The sequence below is a fragment of the Dendrobates tinctorius genome, unplaced genomic scaffold (assembly GCF_039654945.1).
Source record: "Dendrobates tinctorius isolate UK_male_01 unplaced genomic scaffold, ASM3965494v1 ptg000046l, whole genome shotgun sequence".
In the NCBI taxonomy this organism is placed as follows: Eukaryota; Metazoa; Chordata; class Amphibia; order Anura; family Dendrobatidae; genus Dendrobates; species Dendrobates tinctorius.
The window spans coordinates 35674104-35690772 of record NW_027361714.1 but is presented as its reverse complement, the minus strand read 5'-3'; the positions used below and the strand labels follow the sequence as shown (position 1 = coordinate 35690772).

Sequence of the window (16669 nt, the reverse complement as noted above, 5' to 3'; positions counted from 1 at the left end):
TAAATGCTGCTCCAGTGTCTGATGTCCCCAATTTGGAATGCTCCAGTATATGATGGGCCCCATTTTTAATTAATCCAGGCATGGTATGTGAAAAGAGCTCCATGGAGTAATCTGAAGTGTGTGCTGCCGCATCCTTCACTTTTGGTGTGGGTGAAGGACACAAGGAAAGGGGTTGCTCCTGACCAGAAGCCTGCACTGACGACTCAGTGCTTGCATTATTTTAAACTTCAGAAGAGGAGGTGATAGAGCTGGAGGCTGTTTCAGCAATGCAAGCCAAAAACAGTTCCTGATGCTCCGGCTTTAAAAGCAGTCTACCTACTCCCAGAAAAGAGAGCCTTCCAGGCCTTCCAGAGCTACACCATGACGCAGGCTCAACACCTCCTGCCTTAGCTGCTATTGTGCTTTTGGCACTACCAGCAGATGCACCACCGCTACCATCAGTACCAGGTGGCCCCCCACGCCCACTTCCGCGTCCTCTTCCACCATACTTCCTCATGTTTTGGAAAATGGACCCAAAATACCAGCAGATATATGGCACTGTATCAGAGGCGTACAGCTCTATACAGTCTAGGGATAACAGTAAATCTCTGTATATATTTCATGAGTCATACACAGATGCTCACAGACTCAGTATGGATTACACAATAAAATAAAAAGTTGAAAAAGGGTACAGTATCACCAGATACAAGGTATATATAGTATAGTGTAAACATTCTGAATCTCCGTATATATTTCAGGAGGCAGACACAAATGCTCTCAGGCCCACTATGGATTACACAAGAATATGAAAAGCTGTAAATTTGTAATGTAACACAAGCGTACAGCTGTATACAGTGTTGGGGTAATCTTAAAGCTCCAAATATATTTCCGGAGTAACATACAGATGTTCACAGGCTCATTATGGATTACACCAGAATCTACAAAGCAAAAAAGGTTACTGCATCAGAAGCGCACAGCTGTATACAGTGTTGGCCAAATTTGAAATCTCAGTATATATTTCCGGAGTCACCCTCAGACGCTCACTCAGTCTGGGTTTGACCATAATAAAAAATGCTGTAAAAAAGGTACTGGATAACAAAATAGCAAGTATATATATTATAGGGTATCTCCGTATACATAGTCCCGTAGTCACTCTCAGACCCTTACTCAGTATGGATTTGACCGTAATACTAAATGTCGAACAAAGGTACTGTATAACAAGACACAAGCTGTATCGAGTATAGGGTAAAAATTGGTATCTCCGATTCACCATATATATAGAAGGCGTAAACCTCACACGCTCACTCACTATGGATGATACCGTAATAAACGATTTTGAACAAAGGTACTGTATCAGCACATACCAGGTGTATCCAGTCTAGCGGTAATTGTAAATTTCTGTCTACACTTCCAGAGTCAGACACAGACACTCACAGGCTCAATATGTATAACACCAGAATTTGAAAAGTAGAAAAAGGGAAAGGTATTCGAAGCATACACCAATATACAGTGTTGGGGTACTTTTAAATCTTCGTATACATTTCAATCTCAGTAAGCCAGTCCAGACTCTCCGCTACTGTAAACTACATGGATACAAGTACAGGCGGAAAGTCGAGTGTTTGCAGAAATTTGGGAATTACTCATTGCGGGAAAACCTCCCGGTAGATGTCACAGAGGTGATGCAGACCCTCAATTACTGTGTCTGTGGAGACAGCGAAAACGGTTCTTTGTGAAGAAAGGATTGCTTTATCGCAGTAGCGTGGATCACATCACCGTTACTCGTCTCCATCAAATTGTGATCACAGGGAGAGATGTAGACATGGTCCTCACTGCCTATCATAATGTGTCTGGTCATTTTGGAGTGCAAAAGACAGAAGCCACAGGCCGTAGGCGATTCTATTGGATTGGCATGAGAGGAGACATTGTGGCAGGAATGTCACAAGTCTGTGACTATCACAACTGTGAAAGGTGATCATAAAGCACCACTGCATCCGCTTGTAAGTTGATGTCCATTACAAATGGTAGCCATTGATCATCTGAAGGTAGAGGCCAGCAGGACAGGCCATAGCTACATCTTAACCATCATCGATCAATACACCAAATTTCTAGTGGCCGTTCCTGTGAAGAATTTAACTGCCCAGACTACACAGCGGCGGAGCAGGGAGAGGTAAGTATTGCAACTTGCAAGTGCTGTAGCCATGACCAAGCAGGGGAGGCACACTCATGGGCGATGGTACTGGCACAGGACCCCTCATAGAATGCTGATGTGTCTGACGGCGAGTGGGCCCCCCCACCGTCAGAGACACTGTATTGTACTATGAGGGGCCATGTGCCAGTGCCGTCGGCCATCAGTGGGCCCATCCACCTTTTCAGAGCAACGGCACTTGCCCGGGTGTCAGAGGTTGACCCCAGCCCTTGGGGGGGTGGGCACCCCAGTTAGTGAGGTTTAAAAAATGACATATGTTGATGTGTAGGCTGGACATTCAGCTGCTGCAAAGGGCGGAATTGGGCAAGTCCGAGGAAGAGGAGAACAAAAGCGAGACAGTTTTCTGGCAACCTATGTGTCATCAGGGGAAGATGGGACAAAATCCTTTGAAACCCATGCATGGTTCATTTTAATGAAGGTTAGATCATCAACATTTGGGTCGACAGACGGGTCCTTTTTTCTGTCAGGATTGATCCAGCAGCACTGAAGACTCTTTCAGATAACACACTAGCAGCAGGGCAAGCGAGCTCCTATAAGGCATAGTGTGCCAATTCAGGACAGGTGTCCAGTTTAGAGGCCCAATAGTCGAAGGGGAATGACCTGTGAGGAAGAACATCGATATGGGAGGAGAAGTAGTTTTTAACCATAACAACTGCTGTCTCCTGTCACTTGTAATCGATGCAGTATTAGCAGTCGTGTGAGCGGTATTTGAGAAATCATTCCACAACATGGTCATTAAACCCCTGTCTCCAACGCCACTTTGGCTGTGTGCACCACGAACACCTCTTCCATTGTGCCCACTATGGCTCGTGGGAGAACCAGCACCGCTGCTGAGTGCTGGGAAAGCCTCTAACAAATGGTTTACCAGAGTTGCTTGTTTATCTCTAGGTTCTCCTGTGGCATGATGTTGTGTAATGTGCCTTTGTAGCGTGGATCGAGGATGCTGGCCAGCCAGTAGTCATCATCCTTCATGATTTTGGCAATGCGGGGGTCCTTTTTAGGATTCGCAAGGCATAATCGCACATGTGGGCCAATGTTCCATGTATCAATAATGCACTGCCACTGCTGGGTGGAGGAGCACTTTCTGGCAAATCCACATCCCTACAATCACGCACAAACACCGTACCTGACCTTGGAATGCCAACATTTTCTCTTGCCCCCTGAGAAGCATCCTCCTGCCCAAAATAATCATCCCCCTCATCCTCCTCCTCCTCTTCTTCCTCTTCTTCCTCCACCTTGTCCAGGACAGTTCCCTGACCAGACAATGGCTGACTGTCAGCAAGGCTTCCCTCCTCCTCCTCCTCCTGTTCCTCCTCCGCTGCAGATGCCAGATCCTTAATGTGCGTCAAACTTTGCATGAGCAGATGCATAAGTGGGATGCTCATGCTTATGATGGCGTTGTCGGCGCTTACCAGCCATGTGCATTCCTCAAAACACTGAAGGACTTGACAGAGGTCTTTCAGCTTTGACCACGGCACACCCGACAATTCCATGTCTTCCCTCAAACTGCCTGTCCGTGTATCCTCCCACATATGCAGTACAGCCTGCCTCTGTTCGCACAGCCTCTCAACCATGTGCAGGGTGGAGTTCCACCTTGTTGCAACGTCTATGATTAGGCGGTGCTTCGGGAGGAGAAGTAATCGCTGCAGCTTCTGCATACGAGTGGAGTGGACGTTTGAGCGACGGATGTACGAGCACAGTCTTCGCACCTTATGGAGCAGGGATGTTAACTCTGGATAATTATTAAGGAAGCACTGCACCACCAGGTTCAATGTGTGAGCCAGGCAAGGTATGTGTGTGAGCTTTGCACGGGCTATGGCTGCCACAAAATTACGGCCGTTATCACTGACTACCTTGCCTGGCTCAAGATGTAAACTGCCCAGCCATGACTCAGTTTGTCGCTGCAAGTAGTTGGCCAGTACCTCCACGGTATGTCTGCTGTCGCCCAAAGACATCATCTTTAACACAGCCTGCTGACGCTTACCACTAGCTGTTTGATAGTGGGACACCTCGTGTGCAACACTGCCAGCTGCGGATGGAGTGCTCGTGCGACTGCGCTCTGTGGACGAGCTTTTGCTTATGGAGGAGGGTCGAAAGCCTACAGCCAAATGTTTCCTATACCGTGGGCTAGGCAGCACTGTTCCACCGCCGCTGTCTCCTGTGGAGCCTGCATCCACCACATCAACCCAGTGCGCATTGATAGACACGTAACGGCCCTGGCCATGCCTACTGGACCATGCATCTGTTGTGAGGTGCACCATTCTACTCACAGATTGCTTGAGTGCATGGACAATGTGGTCTTTCACATGCAGGTGGAGGGCTGGGATGGCTTTTCGAGAAAAGAAGTGCCGACTGGGTAAGTCGTAGCATGGGACTGCGTAGGCAATGAGCTCGCGGAAAGCTTCGCTTTCAACCAAACGGTAGGGCATCAGCTCTAATGAGATTAGTTTGGCAATGTAGGCGTTCAAACACAGTGTACGCGGATGAGAGGATGAGTACTTTCTTGTCCTACTCAGAGTGTCTGGTAGGGTGAGCTGGACTGCAGAGCTGCATATGGGGGAAGTAGCGGTGGACTGGACGGAGTGAGAGGGGGGTTGGTGATGGTATTGGTGGTGATGGCCTAGATTCAGTGTTGTGTTGCAAAACCATTGTGATTCCCTGAGTGCTTTGGCCTTGCGACGACACCTCAACATTTAGTGCTGGCAGTGTGCTTAACGGTGGCGGTGGTCTTACAGTGGGGGAAGCGATGGAGCATTGCTGGCTACCTTCAGTCGGAGCAGGTGCACATGTGCTACCTGAGGTTTTGTAGTCCGTCCACACTTGCAAGTGCATGTTGATTAAATGTCTAAGCATGCAACTGGTATTCAAATTTCTGAGTTTTTTACCTCGGCTAAAGGTCCTTCCGCACTTCTTACAGGTAACCTTTGCCTCATCAGTAGGATTTTGGACAAAGAAGTGCCACACTGCACTCTTCCTACTATGGTATAAATTTTCTGGCCTCGCACGCTGTGCTAAGTTGACCGTCTGGCCAAGCTGTCCTGCAACTCTTTTAGATTTTGGTCCACGTTTTTGGACAGCTACTGGCCTGGCAGATAACCGCTGCTGCGATGTCAATGCCTGCCGCAGATCCTTCTCCTTATTTGAACTATTGCCAGCGCCAACCTCCTTCCCCAATGGATGCCAATCCGGGTCAAGAACTGGGTCATCCATCACCTCCTCTTCAAAGTCATCTGCATCTTCCTCTTTACCTTCCTCTGTGTCACCGTGTAAGGTGGTATAGTATGCGGGAAGGGGCACCTTTCATCAGGGTCAGATTCTGGCTCAGCAGACTGCAAGGGCAATGTAGTGCTTTCGTTCAATGTACCAGCAGAATCATCTAGCAGTGGCTGTGCATCAGTGCACTCCATGTCTGATTCATCTTGGACTGGGGAATTCAGGATTTGACTGGATAACCCAGGCATGGTATGTGAAAGAGCTCCATAGAGTAATCTGAAGTGTGGGCTGCCGCATCCTTAACTTTTGGTGGGGGTGAAGGACACGAGGAAAGGTGTTTTTCCTGACCAGAACCCTGCACTGATGACTCCATGCTTGCAGGTTTCGAACGTTCAGAAGAGGAGGCAATAGAGCTGGTGGCTGTTTCGGCAATATACGCCAAAACCTGTTCCTGATGCTCCGGCTTTAAAAGCGGTTTTCCTACTCCAAGAAAAGGGAAAGTTACAGGTCTTCTTGGGCCAGACAATGACGCAGGCTCAACACCTCCTGCCTTAGCTGCTATTGTGCTTTTGCCAGAACCAGCCGATGCACCACCACCATCAGTACCAGCTGCACCCCCCTGCCCACGTCCACGGCCTCTTCCACCATACTTCCTCAGGTTTGGGAAAATGTACCAAAAATACCAGCAGAGAGATGGTACTGTATGAGGAGCGTCCATCTGTGTAAGGTGTATTAAAAAAATTAAATCTACGTATATATTTTGTTAGATACTGACGCTCTCCCAGTATGTTCCGTATTTTCCGCTTTGTAAGATGCACTTTTTTCCCCCCAAAATTGAGGGGAAAAAGGGGGTGCATCTTACAAAGAGGATATACCTTTGCGATGCCGCTGAGGGTACTTGCCGTGGCACTCTGTGCCCTGATGCTGCCGCTGCCCTGTCTGCTGGTTCTTACCGCCACCGCCGCGCTCCTGTCCCCCGGTAGTTTCTTCCGCCGCCACCGTGCTCTGTCCCGTTCAGCGTGGGGGGTCTCTGCCGCTCCATGCCTGCTTTCCTGTCTCTTTCTTCCTGGAAAATGGCGGCCGCACATGCGCAGATGGACATCTCGGCACTGAAATCTCAGGAGATGAGATTTCAGCCCTGTAAGAACCAGGGGAGAGTGCAGCGGTGGCGGTAAGAACCGGGGGACACAGCGTGGCAGTGGTGGCATGCACTGGGGGACAGAGTGCAGCGGTGGTGGCAAGAAGGCACCGGGGGACAGAGAATGGCGGTGGTGGCAAGCATCAGGGGACAGAGGGTGGCAGCAGTATCAGACACCGGCAGCAGCACGCTGCACATCAAAACACCCCCTCATCCCAGCAGCAATGTTCCACTCCGGCCTCACCATCACCACCCCTGGTAAGCAATAAGACGCATGGATTATAGGATGCACCACCATTTTATTAAAAAAAAGCTTTTTTCCTATTTTTCTCCTCAAAATTTGGGGTGCGTCTTATAATCCGGAGCATCTTATAAAGCGAAAAATACGGTATTTGACCGTAATCCAACAAGCAGATCTACGAACTGTATCTGAAGTGTACAGCTGTATACGTTTTTTGTGTAACTAACAATCTCCGTATATGTATTTACGGAGTGTCACACACACGCTGACTCTGTATAGATGTAACTGTAATGCAGACGGCAGATATACAATACTGTTTGAGAATCGGACAGCTCTATACGGTGTCTGTATGGAAAATTGTCAATCTCCGTCTATTTTTATACGGAGAGACACACGCTGTCTCTGCATAGTTTTGACCGTAGTCAAACAGCAGATATACAAAACTGTTTGAAAAGCAGACAGCTCTAGAAGGTGTAGGTCTGGAAAAATGGAAAATCTCCTCAGTTTGATATTCCAGAGTCACACACAGATAGCTTGTATTTGTCCGTGATACCAGTCAGTACACGGTAGTGTGTGAGGAGCGTACACCACTATACGGTGTCTGTATGGAAAATTGTCTATCTTCGTCTATTTTTATACGGAGTGACACATGCTGTCTCTGTATAGTTTTGACCATTATCAAACAGCAGATATACAAAACTGTTTGAAAAGCGGACAGCTCTAGAAGGTGTAGGTCTGGAAAAATGGAAAATCTCCTCGGTTTGTTTTTCCAGAGTCACACACAGATAGCTTGTATTTGTCCGTGATACCAGCCGGTACATGGTAGTGTGTGAGGAGCATACACCACTATACGATGTGTGAAAAAATGAACGCTCGGTAACTCACCAGAGCAAAATAATAGTTGGAGTGGTTTGAAAAAAGCAGTTTGAACAGCAGTGTGCACACAGCAATGCAGCTATCAGCATAAGCTATTTTTTTTTCTTCTTCCCTGCCTAACGCTCTCCCTTATTCAGAATCAGCAGCAGCACCTCTCCCTATTCTAAGATCAGCAGAAGTAAGATGGCGGTCGGCGGTCACGGCCATTTATAGCCACTGTGACGCCACACAAAGCCAGCCAATCACTTCAATGCCCTTCTCTAAGATGGTGGTGGCCGCTGCCCATGTCATCGCGTTGCCCACAGTGTGCGTCCTCCATCGTTGGCTGAGAAAAGGCGCTGGAAGCATTTGAAACGCGACTTTGGAGCTCGGCGACCTCATGGCCAACCTCACGCTATGGTCTGGTTTCGATCGGCGAAACCCAACTTTAGCTAAAGTCAGCGTCTTTCAGAGAGCTGAGGGATTTACCCTAACTTTCATACCGAAGATCCCTTTAAGAGAGGTCTAGTGTGAGAACCAAAGAGCATAGTGGATTTGCCCTCACTTCCATACCGGGGATCCCTTTAAGAGAGGCCTTGGGTCAGAACCATAGCGCTGAGTGGATTTGCCCTGACTTGCATACCAATGATCCCTTTAATAGAACCCTGGGGTCAAAATCAGAGCGCTGAGTGATTTGCCCTAACTTCCATACCGGAGATCCCTTTAAGAGAGCCTGGGGTCAGTACCAGAGCATTTGACGGCAATTGCCCTGACTTCCATACCAGGGATCCCTTTAAGAGCGGCCTGGGGTCAGAACCACAGCACTGGATGGATTTGCCCTGACATCCATACCAGAGATCCCTTTAAGAATTTTTATATATAGAGATATATAGAGATATATAGATAATGTAGACAAACCATGGAAAAATAACAGGAGCCTGGGCTTCCATAACACCTCAGCAGTGCCACAGGCTGATCACCTCCATGCCACGCCTCATTGATGCAGTAATTGATGCAAAAGGAGCCCAAACCAACTATTGAGTGCATTTACGGAATGTACATTCCTGTGGATTATATATGAACAGCAGGAGATCTCTCAGTGGAGCTGCACTGGACGATGGCCGTTTCACGCAATACTGCGCTTCTACAGGTCCTCCCGTTGAAGAGCAGTATTGCGCGAAGCGGCCCTCGTCCCGTGCGGCTCCACTGAGAGCTCTCTTGCTTTGTATGTATAATCCACAATAAAAGGATATATATTGGGACGGTGAGTGCCTTGCATCTTTGCACTTTGGATGTGGACATTTTCTGGTTATTCATTTGGCATGGCACCCATGATCCCTAGGAGTCGGTGGTAATACATTATCCAGGAGACGTGCAGCTGTGTCGGTCATTTGTGCTCTCTCACAGCATTCATTCATTGAACATACATTCTTTCAGGCCAACATTTCGGATTTTAAAATAATTTTTCAAGCAGTTGTTATAAAGTATTCCAATTTACTGAGATAATGACTTTTAGGTTTTCATTGGCTGTAAGCTATAATCATCAACATTAACAGAAATAAACACTTGAAATAGATCACGCTGTTTGTAATGACTATATATGAGTTTCACTATTTGTATTTAAGAGCTGAAATAAATTAACTTTTTGATGATATTTTAATTTAGTGAGAAACACTTGTACATACTGCAGTACTGCAGCTGCCAAATCCTAAAAAGTAAACGTGCTAATACATTTGTACAGGGCGTATAGAATGAAAAGCTAGAATAAAAAAAAAATTAGAAGAGTCTAAACGTCCTGTCTGTCCTCTGATTAAGAGCAAAGGCTTCTGAAAGACATAAGCAGGACTTTTTTGATGTAAGGTCTGCTTTTAATATTTATGCTAGATAAAGGAATGCTTTTAATCATTGGCGTATGGAATGTTCCTTTCAATACAAACTCTTCAGGAAGTGGTAACTTTTCAATCTTTATACAGCATGAAAACATAGGAAATGTAAAAAAAAAGGCAGATGAGAAATATTTGCCTATAGTGTCTACCAGGCTCGGACTGGCCAACAGAGTAACAGGGGAATCCCCCGGTGCGCCCATGTGCAGATCTGGGCCCTCAACTCCACTGTATGGTTAGTACTTGGCATAATCCACTTGATTCACCCTGTACAGGAAAAAGCAGCATCTCATCATTCATTTACCAAACTACCCAGTTTATTATTATATAGAGGTAGAGGTAAGTTTGTGAACGAGCGTAATAAAATATGTGTATGCAGGTGAAAAGTGGGCCCCAAAATCAATGTTACAGGTGGGCCCTTGGCACCCCAGTCCAACACTGGTGTCTACTCATATTACACTCTTATTATGTAACCTCTGGAAAACTTTAAAGGGAATTTTTAACCATTAACAAACATTACATTGTACCATTAGAGAAACTCACCTCTGCAAACAGCATCATAATTAACACAGCATTGATTTGTGTCCTTGCAATCATCCGAACAGGAGCACAGACTTCCATTAAGTTTTTTCTCTCCACATCTTAATTTGTCACATGTCCAGATGTGAGCTGTATAATAAGAAGCATCAGTAGGTGAGTCAATTTTACAGCATAGTCCGAGAATGTGTCTCTTTCCATTGATATATCTGCAGTTGATGTGATAAACAAAATTTTTGCTACTCACTTATGATCACAGCACATTCTTACTATACTAGCACACAAGTGGGCCGCCCTTACACCCAGGGAGGTGGGGTACTCAGTACCGGGCCGAAGATCTCCACGAGTGGGGTTGTTGTCACGGCAGCTATGACCCGGTCCGTGGCCCTGGGTGCCCATTGTAAATAGAAATGTTCATTGAATGATTCGTGACGCCACCTGTGGTGTTCGGCAAGTAAGGTTTTAAGCCGACGCTGCGAGCAGATCCTCTGGGACAGATGGTGTAGTGCAGCAATGATGTTGTGGCCCTCCACAGGTAGGGCAGTAGTCCCAGGACAGTGTAGGTGAGGAGATAGGGGAGAGACATAGATGGTGCAGTGTCAGGCACAGAGATGGAGCAGTGCTGAGGGTGTTGGCGCAGGAATAAGCGGAGGACACCAGGGCATGTAGTTCCAAAGCTTTACTCACAGTCTGTTGTGCGTACAGGTGCCCGCATCCGTGCCGTGTCCTCAGAGTCAGGAGCTCAGTCAACTTCCAGGCAAGATGAAGTACTCCGTTCCTACACTCCGCCAACATATGTGCCTTTTCTGAACGTCTCCCTTTTGCGCCTATAGTGAAGTACTCTCAGTACTGAGTTACACTGGAGTTCCTCCTGTCAGATGTTCCTATGAACTCTTCTTGTACGGCAGACAGCTATAGCCTGCTTTGGGGACTCCTTGCTACTAAGTCCCTTACTCACGTTGCTGTTGTGCCCACAAGTCTTGTGTGGGAATAAAGTGGTGACAACTTCTATTCCTCCAGTGTATGCTGCAGGACCATTAGTATCCATACAACCTTGGGGACCAGACCCCGGCCTTGCGCTGTGAACTTGGGAAGGGTTCTGCTCTAACCCTAATCCTCAGTCCTCCTTTTCTCCTTACGTTCCATTCAAATCTCTCTTTCTTATAAAGAGTCAGGCTTTCCATCAATGTCTCTTTCCTGTGCCAGCAGACCCAGGTAACTGAGGTCTGCTGCAGCACTTCCCTTGTCCATCCCACTCAGGGGATGTTCTCTCCCTGAGTCCGACTCCCCAAATCCTAAACTCTTCCCATTCTTTTGGTACAGACTAAGCTCCACCCACCTCCCAGCACACTTCGTGTTCCAAGCAGGGAGCCACCAAAGGTGCTTTGCTACACTACTATGTTGTGTGGGATGCAGGTGTTGGAGTGTGGTCAGGTGTCTCCACCTTACCTGAATGGTGGGGCACCACACCTCAGGAGGAGGTGCAGTACCTCTGTGGCGACTGAACCCTCAGGGGCACCACACAAGCTTATCAGCTATTACCACCCTGGGCATTAGATGCCAAGTCATTATTAATGAGGCAACACGCAGCTCTCATCAAATTCACAGGAATCCATGTAGCCAGTCATATTGAATTTTGTCCTTTTATAAGTAATAAGAGTAGATTGAGATAACAGTATTTAAAAAAAAAAGTCAGTTTCATCCAGAAACGTGCGATGATTTTTTTCTCACTTGTCATCCGTGTGCAGTCTCTATACAATCCATATTTTTACAGCAGCAGCTATTAATCATTTACAGGACCATTGACAGTTTCCTATGTTTAAAATTGCAGTGTAGAGTATCTGTAAAAATTGGATGCTATACTGTGGCTCTGTATGGCACCCGATTTTTTTTTTCACGCGCCGATTGACTTTAATGGGTATTTCCAGAGGAAAATCATGGATGCTGAGAATTTTTTTACACAGATGTAGTCAGTAAAAAAAAAAAAATTGTTCAGCGTGAGCGCAGTGGGAAATTTCTAGCATCGCTCACACTGACGTCAGTTAGAGGAAGTGAGTTCATTGGCTGTGAACTCCCAGGACCTTGCTGATGGCACCGCAAGCATGAGAACTTTCTCACGCTCGTGGTGATGTCAGTCATGTCATACGAGTTCACCACGAGACACTGAGCAGGTAGCAGGTGCTGCTCAGTGTCTCTGCTGGATGGCAGGCTATATAGTTGCATCATGCAACCATGCAGCCTGCCATCTAGATGTAGATGAGCTAGACCAGTCGTGGGACTAATGGATTATTATCTTCTCATTGGACATGTGAGGAATATTGTTGTTTGTTATTTTTATTCTCTTGCAGGGGACAACGGTGCCACAGGAATTCACGATGCAGTAAGTTTGGTTTAATTAAGATTTATTAAATGAGTCTGTGTCATTCTTTCAATTACAGGACTTTTATTGTGTATTGATGTAACCTGACAATACAAAGGTGACATCAACCCCCTCAACTATTTCACCTTGCCACATCAGGCCAAGTGGAAAGAGCGAGACCAAGTGCCAGAATTGGCACATCTTATAGATGCACCTTTTCTGGGGCAGCTGACAGCTGATGTTTTGAGCCTGGTGGGTTGTATCCATGGCCCCTTCCTAGGCTATTAATATCAGCCCACAGCTGTCTGCCTAGCCTTTGCTGGTTATTAATTATTGGGTGACCCCACTTCACCCATTTTAATATCCACTAAAGGTTAAGTATAGAGCTGTGAGCTGATATTAATAGCCTGGGAAGCTCCATAGGTGTTTCTCTATTCCCAGGCTAAACATCTGTCCCCAGCTGTCAGATTTCCCTCTGCTGGTTTGGAAAATTACGTGGGATCCCACGCCATTTTTTTTTCAGAAAAATAATCATTAGTCAATTAAATACATGTACAGTAGGCTTCACACATGCTGTACTAATTGTATATGTTACTGACATCTTTATATCTATTCTACTGTATGTTTAATCTGTCTATTTTATTATTGTCGGGTTCTGCTGTGATTTTACTGTTCGCGGCTGCTAAATTGCCGGCTTTTCAAAGGACATGGGTGTGTAAAAAAAAAAATCGGAAGACACTCGCATGGTCCATATGCCACTTTTTGCTAGCACCCATTGACTTGCATTGGCAAGTCTCATCTGAGAAATGCTGCAAATCGCAGCATACTGCAATTTTTTTCTCAGTACATTTTCAGCTGAGAAAAAATAATAACAATGGGTTGCGTTTTTCTCGCAAATGAGTATGAATCCTTAGGAGAAGCATCAGATCGGACAAGGATCGCAATGCAATGCTTGGACTGGCTGACGGCCTTCCCAGCCTGAGCATGACAGCTGCATAGAATTGCATGCTGCCATACTCAGGTTGGGGAAGATATTACAAGCATTGCAATCCTTATCCGAGTTACACAGCCGTATGACTCTAGTGAGGAATTTAGGGTGTACTAAGTGGAAGACACCTACAATATGTCAAAAATATAATTACATTTAAATGTTCAGTTTGCCAAAAAAGGACTTACATGAAAGATCTCATTATATCAGAGCAAAATATTTAAAAACCTAATTTTTAGGTGTTGCATATTTATAAAACTATTTTAGGGAGTTTTCCATGTAGAATGAAAATGATGCACTTTTGGCAGACATCTAAAGTAGCAGCTATTTCCAGTGCAGTCTTTGTTATCTAGTAAAAATCCATCACCTCAACATTCCCTGAAGTTCAAAATATGTTACCATGGCCAGTAACAAATGTATTAGTATGCAAGCCAAATAGCTAAATGTTCCATTTCTCTACAATCAATAACAGACAATATCATAAATCACATTTAGCACCTGAAAAAAAGGAGGACTGTTCGTTCCCAAGAGTTTTCTTACCTGGTTGTATGCATACATCTTCATAATCTATACAGCAGTTTCCAAGTTCAACACAGGCAGCATCACAACGGCAGCTCCCAAATTTACGCTCAAAGCAACGGTTTTTGCAGGTACTTACTAGAATTGAAATAGAATATAACTGGTTGAAAATCCTGGTAATTTAAGCAAGACAAAAATTATGACTACTGTCATTGTTCCACTCCTCAGTGTTTCTTGATGCAGTTATTGACAGCTTAGTCATCCGGTCGGGTACAGGGGCGTGCTGAACTGTCAGTGTGTTGACTGACAACTCGTCTATGCAACCTGAGACTCGGAGGCGTCGGCTATCTCCACATTTTTATTATTCCAGGTGATTGCCATGCTACTTAACTGAGCTGTTTCTCTCAGGCCTCTGTCAGATGTACATTCAGCTAGTGAGGTTTGTTCTCTCTGTGCCTTGAGTTCTGTAAGCTTGATCTTTCATTGTCTGACCTTGGACCTCGCTCTGACCATCCAACTGTTTAACCCCTTCTGCTATGATCCTTTATTCTCCTTGTATTCTGACATCGGAACGTTACTTGACTACGCTTTTATCTCTTCCTTCTGTTTATGATGTACCCTCCTGGCTTCTGACCTTGGGATTCCTTGACTATTATGACTCACGGCTTGGCCATGAGAAGTGACTAGCATCACAACTACATTTATGAGCTAGGAGATGGAGCTTCAAGGCAGATGCTTAACTACACTTGTTGTCAAGTTGCAACCAAGCTCTAAAATCTAAAGGGTCCTAAAAGGTCATTCTGCCCAATTGGAGAAGATCAGTGCTATAAGTGATCCATATCTATTATATCCATTCCAGGCTTTGCATTGTAGCCCAAAAACTTTTTGCATTTCCATCATAGATGATAGGATGTCTGACAAGTAGGGTCCAATCACTAAGGTCAATAGGAGTTTGAAAAATAATGGAAAAAAAAAACAAGGTCAAACAGGCATCTTTTACCTTCTCTGGAGCAGCTTGGCTTTAGTCCAAATATGCACCCGAGGATAGCGGTTAATATGCACACACAGATTACCTAGTGAAAAAACCAAAGAACCTTGTGGATTTTGTAACCAAACACTAAGGATATAATTGCATGATTACATTCACTTTTTTCTTTATATTATTGAAGTATATGTACAGATCATTTCATGTTGTGTCCTGATATACAAATAAACCTTGCAAATAATCCAATTCTAATCTGTATTATCCTACATTGCCCAGCACTACAGAACATGATAACTCTATATGAACTCATAATAAATCATTAATGCACCTGTATAACTAAAAATGACCATGCAGAATTAAATTTCATGCACATATTGAATCAAAGCCCAGATCATATCATGATTCAATTACTCATTGTATATTTGCCTTTTTTCCCCTTATCAAATAGGTAAAAAATAGCTAAGGTTGAAAGAGTTGTTATAGGCCGAAAGCCTAAGGTTACACTACTGGAAAACTTTGAGAATCTTTCAGTAGGATCCACCCTCCTACGTAATTTATATGGCCATGTAGGTCACAGGAAGCTGATTACAATTATACCTCGAAAACTGTGCTCCAATGTTTTATTCCAAAGAAATATAAGTTTTTCATATGTGTATGGGTTGTTAAGTTCTATGGGCCGGACACTGATCTACATGAGAATCTGCCCCAGAGACTATTATAAATAAAATGGGGAGTTACCAGTGTGATATGTTATGGTTAGCAGTGTGATGTGTAATGGCCGCTCTCTGCTCTCACTGCAGAGCTGTGTGTGATTATAACATCTACATGTTCCTGTCAGTGCTTCAGCCTCCATCTCACTGGCAGCCAGTACTGCAATACAGCAGAGCTGTGAGAGCTGCAGCAAATGTGTTAGTACAGTAGAAGTTAATTTTGTTTTCTTACAAACACATTTGCTGCAGCTCTCACAGTTCTGCATTATTGCAACAATATTGCAACACTAGCTGGTGTTGCATTGTGAGATGGAAGCTGAAGCACTGAGAGGACAACTTCAGAAGAGTTTTATGCTGTCCTGTGTCAGTTATAAATCACACACAATGTAAGGGGATAGAATAATATTACTGTTTTACTTTTATTCCAAAGTAGGTCCCGGTACTGTATGTTTTTGTGTAATATAAGTTAGTGTGTATTTGATGCTATATTGTGGTACTGCTACATGATTATAAGTATTAACGCTTATGAACAATGATACTGCTACACTAATACGTGTATTACCATTTCCTGTAAAAAATGTACATATTGTAATATGTTCCTTAGTGCAGTAATTTATATCTAACGTTGTAATACTGCATATTGTATATGTACTTTTGATAGGGAAAGTGTAGTACTCATGTTTGGTCACTAGATGGGGGGCATCCTAGTGTATAGAGGTTTTAGTAGGATTTAGGATAGGAATCAGTTAACTGTAGAAGGGGCTGTTGTGTGGTAAGCTAGGAATGTTCCCTTAGGCAGTCAGAAGGGCGAGGGCGCCCGAAGAGTCCACATGGGCTCTAGGCTTAGGACACCACAGCAGTCACGTAACGTTAAAGAGAAGCTTAGCCATTCGGAGTCTATATAACAGAAATATGGTGTCAAGCAGCAGGATTGCAGCAGTTCATAGCTGGAGAAAGGAAACGGTCTGGAAAAATACAGGACGCAGAATATTCAACATGTGGCAGATTGTTGCATTGGCCAATGCTCTCAGGACTGAGGTGAAACGTGTCAGAGAA

At 44.9% G+C, this 16669-nt stretch overlaps 1 protein-coding gene across 1 annotated transcript in view; it reads right to left on the bottom strand.

The window, feature by feature from the left end:
• ENPP1 (ectonucleotide pyrophosphatase/phosphodiesterase 1) overlaps positions 1 to 16669 on the bottom strand; it is a 181152-nt gene that overhangs the window by 116183 nt on the left and 48300 nt on the right. The window contains exons 2-4 of the mRNA XM_073575821.1: positions 14919 to 14991; positions 13940 to 14056; positions 10059 to 10184 (exon numbers count right to left, since the gene is read on the bottom strand). Coding sequence (XP_073431922.1) covers positions 10059 to 10184; positions 13940 to 14056; positions 14919 to 14991 — 316 coding nt within the window. The remainder of the gene's footprint in view (positions 1 to 10058; positions 10185 to 13939; positions 14057 to 14918; positions 14992 to 16669) is intronic.